Here is a 9,873-nt window from a genome sequence, read left to right as displayed (position 1 = left end):
AAAATGTTCCCTGTCAGTTTTACTGTTAAATATGAAGTTTCTGGATTAATGTTAAAACTGCATGGTGCATTTTACAGCTGCAAATGTGGTTGTGTACATATTTTACTCTATATACTGTTGGGTAGTTTAATGTACAGCGATGCATCATAATCTATGAGATAATATCATAATATTATTGTAGTATGGTTGTTCTGTCAGAACCACATCTCTAATGTGACAACACATTTTTCATCTGATCCAAGAGGATTTAGAAAGAGTTTATTTAGCTTAAAATGTAGGAGAATTAATAATCGTTTTTAAAAAAGTAAAGTTAAAAGTAAAAACATTAAATATTTTTTATGTTGGTATCCTTCACATAAATCAAGTCATTTCAAGTCATTAACATTATGGGCTGATCAAATGAGTAAGATTTCAATAGTTGTATAGCAACAAGTAGTATATGTGCCCTAGTTATATGAGTGTGAATCTGTGTGTGAACCCTCCCTCTGTAACTTCATCAAACAATGGCAAAAACTCATAACTTAAACCTCAGTGCGCACATAAAACTTCAGTGTCACACACATTGTGCAAACTTTCCTCAGAATTTTTATGCACAAATTTTATGTAGACAACGTACTATTGTGAGGATAGGTTTACAAGTTTTTTACAGGTTTAGAAAAGGTGAGAGACAACCACAGCTTTTCAAATTATTTCTGAGCATCATTTCAGGCACTTAAAATTAGATTAGATTAACTTTATTTTCCTGAAGGACATTGCAGCGCCAAGCAGCTCACAGTAAAAAAGAATTGCACAACAGACAATAAAAACAAGTAAAAAAAAAAACCAGATAGAAACAGATAAAAACAAAAACAGATTTAAAAAAACACAAGCCCAGAAAACACTAAAGGACTAATATCTAAAAGTTCTTCATTCCTGTGCAAAAATGTTATTGACTCTCATTTTAGCTCACAACAATTGATCAAACTCAAATTTTTCTTACTAATCTTGTGGGGAAGTTGCAGTAAAAGCTTCCAATGCAGTGCCTGCAGTTCTCGATTGTACCAGTGGAGGAAGTCACCCAAATACTATATGGACCTCTGCCAAAACTAAAACTCTGTTTAATGGTTTCATTAAGTCTCAGCAGTTTACCAAAATCAGGTGGTATAAATCACAGACTGTAATTACTTTTTCACACCAGTTTACTCTGCATTTGTTTTATTTCGATTTCCTCCACTTTCCTGCACACTTCAAAAGGTCTCCAACAGGTCAAACGTACTATGACACCTTTAAACACGTGGACCTGGAGGTAATCTCTCGGCCTAATTTAATCTGAGGCAATCAAGGCCACAGATGGAGCCGATCAGCGTGGGACGTGCCGCCTGCCAGGAGGAGGTGTGTTCAGTGCGCACAGATAGTGCTCTGTGGCCACTCCGTGCCATGATGTGTGAAGAAGCCCAGAGGAGGATTTGCGCTCCTAGATGTGTTGATATCAAGTCTCCGGAATCACGCAACAAGCTGCTGAAATATTGTGATGGAGAGTAACTGCTGGCTGTTTTCCCGCGCGCAAAAATGCACGGTGCGTGTAGCTGTTTTTTTTGGAGAGGTGCTCTGAAATGTGATTAAGGACTGTAACGCGGAAATATGTAGTCTAACTTCGACTCACAAAGTTCAGAGCCATGTGGAGAGGAGCAATGGGTCGCCAAAACGCAGCAACGTCGCTCCTTTGGACGGTCTTCCTGTCGCTGCTTTGCGCGCAGTCGCTCGGGCAGGTGTTTAACCTGACGCTGTCTGTTAAAGAGGGCTTGCCTGCTAAAACCATAGTCGGGGATCTGGGAGCGGGGTTAAGCAGGCCGAGCACTGGATTCTTCATCTCAGAGAGCAGAGACTCTTATGTTTTCAGAGACTTGGAGATAGACGCAGACACGGGGATCATCTCCACAGCTGTGATCCTGGACAGAGAGAGCAGAGATAAGTATGAATTTGTGGCAGCCACTCTTACAGGTGAGATGATAAAAGTGAAGCTGGAGGTGGAAGATGTGAATGATCATTCACCTGTGTTTCCCTCAGAGGAGGTGGACTTGGAGGTATCAGAGCTGAGCCCACCGGGGAGCCGATTTCAGCTCGAAGTTGCTAAAGATGAGGATGAGGGTGAGTTTGGTACCCAGGGGTACAGGATCACAGACAGTGAGAAGGGGGAGTTATTCCACCTGGAGTACCGCAGCGGGTCTGAGAGCCACCCGAGCTTGGATCTCATCCTCACAAGCAAACTGGACAGAGAGACACAGGATTTCTACTCCCTCACGATTGAGGCTTTCGATGGTGGCATCCCAGCCAGGACGGGGACTCTTCAGGTGAACATCCACGTCTTGGATGAGAACGACAACCCACCAGTGTTCAACCAGACTGAATATCACGCCTCGCTTCCTGAAGATGCTCCGGTAATGTCACCTGTGTGCCAGGTCCACGCCACTGACCTCGACCTGGGCGACAACGGCAGAATCACTTACGAGATCAACAGGCGGCAGAGCGACCCAAATGAGGTTTTCTCCATCAACAAAACCAGTGGGGAAGTATATCTCAACAAGCCGCTTGATTATGAGAGTCAGGCTTTTCATGAGTTGATAATCAGCGCGAAAGATAACGGGGCTCAGCCTGAGTACAGCAGCACTTTTGTGGGTGTCAAGGTGCTTAATGTCAATGACAACAGCCCCACCATCAGTGTGCTGTTTCTCAGCGAGACAGGAGATGCAGTAGTGTCAGAGGCAGCAGCGATTGGGGACTACGTCGCCCGGATTTCAGTGTCGGACCTCGACTTAAGAGAGGAGAGGATCGCGGTCACGCTGGAGGAGGATGATGGGAAGTTCACCCTGAAGCAGACAGATGATTTTCTGTATGCTTTGTGTGTCAATGCAGAGCTGGACAGGGAAGAAAAGGATCTGTATGAGCTGAAGGTGAAAGCATCAGATTTTGGAAGCCCACCTCTGAACAGTGAGACGGTCCTCCTCCTGAGGGTGGCTGACAGCAATGACTGTCCCCCAGTCTTTGAGAAGGATGTTTACATCATCAGTATTTCTGAGGACGCTCCTCAGGGGAGCTCCCTCATCCAGATGCAGGCCCGAGACGCAGATGAGGGTATCAACTCAGATGTCAGATACTCCATCCTCAAGTCCAACCAGGACAGCCTGCTTAGCATCGACCCGGAGTCAGGTCTGATCACAACAGCTGCAGCTCTGGACAGAGAGACGCAGATGGAGGTTTGGTTCCTGGTGGTGGCGGCTGATGGAGGGGAACTGGCTCTGTCATCCACGGCTACAGTCACAGTGTTGGTGGAGGACGTCAATGACAACGAGCCTGTGTTCCAGCAGCAGCTGTACAACGTGTCCATACCAGAGCACAGTGACGTTGGGAGCTGCTTTTTGCAAGTATGTTGGAGAATAGTTAGGATAAAATGCACACAAGCAAATTTTCTCACTTACATTTAGTTGTGAGTTGTCTTGCAAATAGTTTGTGCTTTTAAGATATCTGTCCCTGAAAATTTTGCCTTCATCCCAGTACAGTTTTTCATGTTATTTTGGGGCATTTTGATGACTTAATTGTGTTGATTGCACTGTATTTAGTAGAGAGTTGACAGGAAACGACAATAGAAAGTAAAGGGAATTACTTTATACACCGAAGTTACCCAGTCAGATCTGAAACTGAGTTAAAGCTGTATTTGGAAACTTTAACAAAAAATAACTTTGTCATATTTGCTGAACATTTTACTGCATCCACACAGGATTACCTGAGTCAGATAATCTGTGGGAAAAAATATGTTCCTCCTCATTCACATAGTGCTTGTAATGTAATAACAGAGATGAGGAGTCTCAAACCCAGCTGAAAAACAACCAATCAGAGCCGAGGAGTCTCTAATGCAGCTGTCAATTATTGCTCATGAACTGTGGTCGCTAATATGAATTAGCATTTTTGCATTGCCTATTTCTCACCATAAATGTTGTCAGAAAAATATTTTAGTGTACTGTTCAGCTGTAAAATTAGAGCATTTGTGACTCGGCTGCCATGTTGAAAACAGTTGAGCCAAAACTGAAGCGCCACCCACCAGGCGTGGCAAACTTTCTCATTTTATTGCTAAACAGTACACTAAAATATGTTTCTGGGAAAATTTAGGATGAGATTTAGGCAATGCAGTAACAGAATCTTGATTCATTTTTGATCCACGCTGCCTACTTTAACAGTTTGACTGCAGTTCTCAAGCAGAGACTGATGTGATTGACAGCTGCATTAGAGACTCCTCGGCTCTGGTTGGTTATTTTTCTTCAGGTGAGGTGGATTCTAACAAAGGCCATTAAAGGTGCTATGAGCAGAGAGAGGAGCATTATTTTTTGTTTGTCACAGAATATCTCTCTCATATAATACTGTGTAGGTGTAGTGACAGTTTTAGCAAATATGACAAAAAGTTATTAAAATTTACCATCTGAAGCTGTGATGATGAGTGTCTCAAACTCTTCAGCCACCACAATGCCCATCACCCAACACAAATGTGAGTGATCAGTATCTAATATTGGGTAGTTGTAATAACATAATTATTTCATTCATTTTTCAAGCTAAAATTCCACAAAATTCACTAGTTCCAATTCATACATTGTGATTATTCACTGCATATCTTTGTGTTTCGGACTGTTGTCCAGACAAAACAAGCAATTTTAAGATGTCATCTTGAGCTCTGAGAGGTTATGATGGGCCCTTTTTTGTGCACCAATTGATCATTAAGGAATACAATCAGCAGATTTATCGTAATAAAGAAGATAATTAGTTGCAGCACAAACTTACACCAAAGCAGTCTGTATGTAAAGACAAAACCAGAGTCAAAAATGTTTTTTTTTTTTAATGTAGATGAACTGACCCTATAAATGACATTATTCCGTCTGTTTTGATTCATGTTATTCTTCCTGGTAGTGTAATGTTTGGTAAAAGTTAAGGCACGGTGGCTCACAATCTGGGGTCGCCACCCCTCCAGGGGTGACAGTACTAATCTCAGGGGTCATGAGATGATTACCAGGAAACAAGGAAAAAACATAGAGCTGCTCCCCAAAATTATCTTTGTTGTTTTTGTACATAGAGAAGAATAAATCTCCATGAAATAGAGTTGCCTTACTTGTCATGGCTGAAGGACCAAAGACCATTAATTCAAGTTTCATCTTGTCCTGTTCAGGCCTACAAGCCATGTGAAATGAAGGACTTAAGTCATAGGAGGAAAGGGTTGTTCAGAGAAACAATAGGCATTTTGCTACCTTACATCAGCACTTGAAATAGAAGTCTCTAATCTTTGCTTTTTTCTTGCAAAATATTCAGTCTTTCTGAAATTGCAATTTTTGACACAAGCTGACATTGCTTTATTTTCAGTTGTCACGTAGCCAAAAACTTGGGAACCTCTGCTCAACAAGACACTAACATGTTACTTCTAACTTAACAAATATACATCAACTAAATTAGTTTTTTACAAAAAGTTGAGGAGTTTGGTGCAAACCAGAGAAGCTTTAAGAAGAGTTTAGAGACGGCATTCAACATCGTCTGTTCTGTCTTGTTTTCTTTTTCTTATGTTTCATATGACAAAAGTTGCCTTCAGTCTGTAAACACAAAGACATCAGTGTTCCTCCTAAACACACATACACACACACATACACACACACACACACACACACACACACACACACACACACACACACACACACACGCGCGCGCGCGCACGCACACACTTTCCAGTTGAGCAGTGTGACTCTGATATGACAGATGTGATGCCTGGTACCAAACTCCTGCTGCCTGGCACAAACTGAAGCCCAATACAAAAGAAGCCTTGTTTACATAAATTGTAAACATAAGTGATACTTAACATGTAGAGACTAAAAATGATATATATTTTTCACTGTAGAGTGTTCTAGCTGAAGCCTGTAAGTGTATGTGTTTTGCAAGTGGGCTTAGGCTCTTTTAAGTCAGCTCAATGCCAAAACAAAGTGCTTTCAGAAATGTGAGGAACTCAGACAAAGCAAACATTTTAATATGAGAGAATCAGTCACAGTCTGATGGTCCACACAAACTTTAACTTTGAAACAAATTGACAAAGGTAAATCCTCAGCAGAGGGCGAGATAAAAGTGAGAGGTGAAAAGTTGAAGCAACTTGAGTTGCTCTCATAATTGATTCATCTGTTGATTTTTATTCAGATTACGAATTTAGTCTGTAAAATTTCAAAAAATGGTAACCAATACCTGTGATTATTTTCTCAGAGCTCAAGGTGATGTTGTCAAATGTATCTTGCTTTTGCCTTTATTAAATATTGGACAGCTTAAGCGTGAAAGGGGGAGAGAGAGGGGACGACATGCAGCAAAGGCGAGGACACAGCCTCTGTTCATGGGGCACCTGCTCCACCAAATGAGCTACCAGGCGACTCGTCTTTTACCAACAATCCAAAGCGCAGAGATAAAAACTTTACAATAATACAAAACTGGGAAAAGCATTACATCTTTATATTTGAGACAGTGGTGCCCCCAGAAATTTGTCATAGTGGTGGCCAGATGGGGCCCCTGAAAATCTTGGGGTAGCACGCCAAAACCAAAAAACTTAACTGAATTTTAGTGGTTGTATCAGGGTGGCTTTGGCCCCCTGCCCCCCCTGGCCACCCTTGGCAGCGCCACTGATTTGATGAGAAGCAGAGAATATTAGGCAATTCCAACACCTCTCTGAATCAGTTTAAACAAAAACTGAATATTATAATCTTCATAAAGACAGGATTGTTGGATGGATGCAGGTCTGTTAGACTGCATTAGTTTCAGTTGGGTGTTATTAACAAAGTGGCAGAACTTATAATGTCCCTCTATGAATCCTAGGCCTCAACTATAGAGGATTGAGAATTATTAAGCCTGTGGTACATTATAGATTTCCTATGCTGAGTCAATTATTTGTAAACAGATCAGAGGAAATCCAGGATTTGAAAATGAATCGCTTTCTTGGCAGACAGACAGAGAGCCTTAAAGTTGATCAAAGGCTTTCTGGGTGTGTTACACGTCTAATCAGACCTTGACCCATGTGTGTAAATGTTGCTCTGATCAGAGTTCATAAACTCTGAGAAGATATCATTTTTATGGCTGGAAAGTGAGCGCTCTATCTGTAAAATGTGTCTCTTGTAAGGTCACAGTGAGACATGAAAGAAGCTCTGTTGGCTCTAATGTGTGTCTTTACTGTTCACCCTGTGATTGTGGGGATACTTTAATGATTTTATTATGTAGACCTTTTCCGGCAGAAGAAGACAAGTCTTATGATTCACGTTTACTACAGAGGTTAAATCTAAACATTGACAGATGACGCTTACTGCAGAGGGCACTCCCATGACATTGTACATGAAACACTGCAAACTGTACACTGGGAAATCGACGTATGCTCATCACACTAAGTGCTGGTATTTAACAGAAATGGCTATCAAAAGCACATAAATACAAACGCACTTAACTAAAAATTTGCATAATCTTGGTCATTACTATTGTTTGAAGTCAAAATTATATCAAAGTGTTTCAGTATATTAAGTAAGGTTAGGGGAAAGCAATTTATAAGAATGTATATGCACAGGTGTAGCAGATTATTTTTGACAAAATTAAAGATTTTTACAACAAATTGCTGAAGAAAAGGCATAGACTGGTATATACAAATGTACAAGAATACAGGAAATAGTGTTTGAGACTCAAATTTGTCTGGCAGAGAACCCCCAATCCTTCAGTTTCATATTTGTGTCCCCCACATGTTATGACGCAACCGACGCCCTTGTGTTTACGTAAATAGTGATGGAGAGGGCCAATGTTGCCTTGGCAGAAACAGTAAAAATAAATATTGTTGGAAGACAAAATTCTGTATGAAATATGCATTTTAAACTCTACACTACCTGACTCTTAATGGAGGCTTATCGGTTTAAATACACAGGTGATGTTTACAGTAAATAACAGCCTTCTAGTCGAGGCAAACAAAGGATTACTGACAAATAAGGATTTACAGGTTTAAGAGTTAGCTTTGTCCAAAGACAGCCACCTCCAACAGGGACAAGTCATACTGCAGACAGTTTTTAATGAATGTATTTATTTATTTATGTATTGACAGGGACTGTGCATATTGATACATTTTCTGAGAAAATGCCAGTGTTACCCAAAAAGGCTGTCTTCATACGCACTCCCCTAAATCCCCAAAATGATTTAATATGAACATTTTAAAATGCCGTTTCTTATACTCAATTTATGTAAAATGTTGTTGCCTTCTAGATAACTATATATAAAATCCATATGAGTTCACTCTCTACAGGGTTTTTATTTTTTTGCTTGGTTTCTTCTTTTTTTTTTTTTTTTTTTTAAATCTGGCAGCAGTGAGTTGTCTGAGGGCTGATTGTCTTTTTCCACTGCTGTTTTTAATAAAGTAAATCATAGAATGCAATTATAGAACGAGGACGTATGAGTGTCTCTGAAATCTAAAGTTTTAAAATTACAGATCCCTTCTTCTTGAAAGTCTTTTACGCTGGACACATCTTTCATATTTTTTCCCTAATTGTAGCACAGATGTTAAAGATGGTGTTTTCATTTCTTGCATTACCTGTGTTTTTCTTCTTTTTAGGTTGTTGCCACAGACGCAGACAGCCCCGAGTTTGGCACACTGCTCTACTCTCTGTCTGACGGCTTTGACGTGCAGGACAAACATCCTCTCTTCAACATCCACCCGCAGACTGGAGAGCTGTGTGTCTCTCAGGATATTGATCGAGACTCGGGGCAAATGGTCCATGACATTCTGATCAAAGCTGAAGATCCAGTGAGTGGCTTTCATTTAGGAATAATTAGCTTTGACGTACTTTGTCATAACCTGACTTTTCTATAAGCATCATCATTTACTCTCCGCACTGTGATCAAAATAAGGTTACAAGGTCACATTTTACTCACAAAATTCAGCTTTTAAATTTTCCATTTCTCTTACTAAATTCTCTTCTTTTTTACTCTTCAAATACCAGGGAGGCCTGAGTGCTCAAACCTACGTGCACATTGAGGTAGAAGACCTCAATGATAACGCTCCGGTGTTTAACCCTGACGAGTACACCATGAGCATCAGCAGCCACACGCAGCCCGGCACAGAAATTCTCAACGTTATCGCTACTGACCGAGATTCTGGCAGGTTTGGACAGATCACCTACGACGTCCTACCTGGAGACATGTCCAGTTTGTTCACATTGGATAAACAAACAGGTAAGCAAGCGTAAGAAAACACAGACTTCTCCGTGTCTTTATTCATTTGTTACCAAGTAGAAGTATGTGTTACAGTTAAAGAGTAAAAAACAATAAACATAAAAAGCTTCCATGCAGCACTTTTAATCGCAACAACGGCTTATCAAGATTTTAGGGCTGCTTGATTATGCAGAAATAATAATTATGATTATTTTGGTCATGTGAAATGATGGTCATCATGATTACTCACTGACTCTGGAAGCCAAATGTATTGAACTAAAAAAAAGAAAAACTTCTCTTTTTAACAGTGGATTTCCTTGAACTTCAAATATAAATAAAACAGAAACAAAGAAAAAAACATAAAAAGAGATAAATAAATATGATCTATAGATATAAACACGGTGCAAGAGGAGAAACCCTGCACTGTTTGCAGAGGAGCTGTGGACTGTGATTACTCTGAGCAGCATGCATTGGAATGATTTAAAATGTTATATCTTGTTTTCACAATTACTGAAAGCCAAAATTATAATTGAAATTTGATTGACTGCACAGCCCCACATGTGTGTAATGGAATAGATGTTGTTTATTTTCTTGGGATCAGTTGATCTTTCATACATGATTATCTGTCCCAAGTACAAGGACTTGAAGAGTGAA

The 9,873-nt window shown here is 40.3% G+C and overlaps 1 protein-coding gene across 2 annotated transcripts in view; it reads left to right on the top strand.

The window, feature by feature from the left end:
- The first annotated feature begins 503 nt into the window (after positions 1-503).
- dchs2 (dachsous cadherin-related 2) overlaps positions 504-9,873 on the top strand; it is a 39,328-nt gene continuing 29,958 nt past the window's right edge. The window contains exons 1-3 of one of the 2 annotated variants that reach the window (XM_088075858.1): positions 504-3,401; positions 8,621-8,812; positions 9,009-9,240. In XM_088075858.1, coding sequence (XP_087931984.1) covers positions 1,656-3,401; positions 8,621-8,812; positions 9,009-9,240 — 2,170 coding nt within the window. In that variant the 5' untranslated portion in view covers positions 504-1,655. The remainder of the gene's footprint in view (positions 3,402-8,620; positions 8,813-9,008; positions 9,241-9,873) is intronic. The other variant, XM_042484299.2, reaches the window with a different exon arrangement.

Source organism: Plectropomus leopardus, chromosome 3 (genome assembly GCF_026936395.1).
Source record: "Plectropomus leopardus strain MGB_pleo_1.0 chromosome 3, ASM2693639v1, whole genome shotgun sequence".
Classification (NCBI taxonomy): domain Eukaryota; kingdom Metazoa; phylum Chordata; class Actinopteri; order Perciformes; family Serranidae; genus Plectropomus; species Plectropomus leopardus.
Note: the sequence above shows the minus strand (reverse complement) of the source record. Positions and strands in the feature narration are given on the sequence as shown.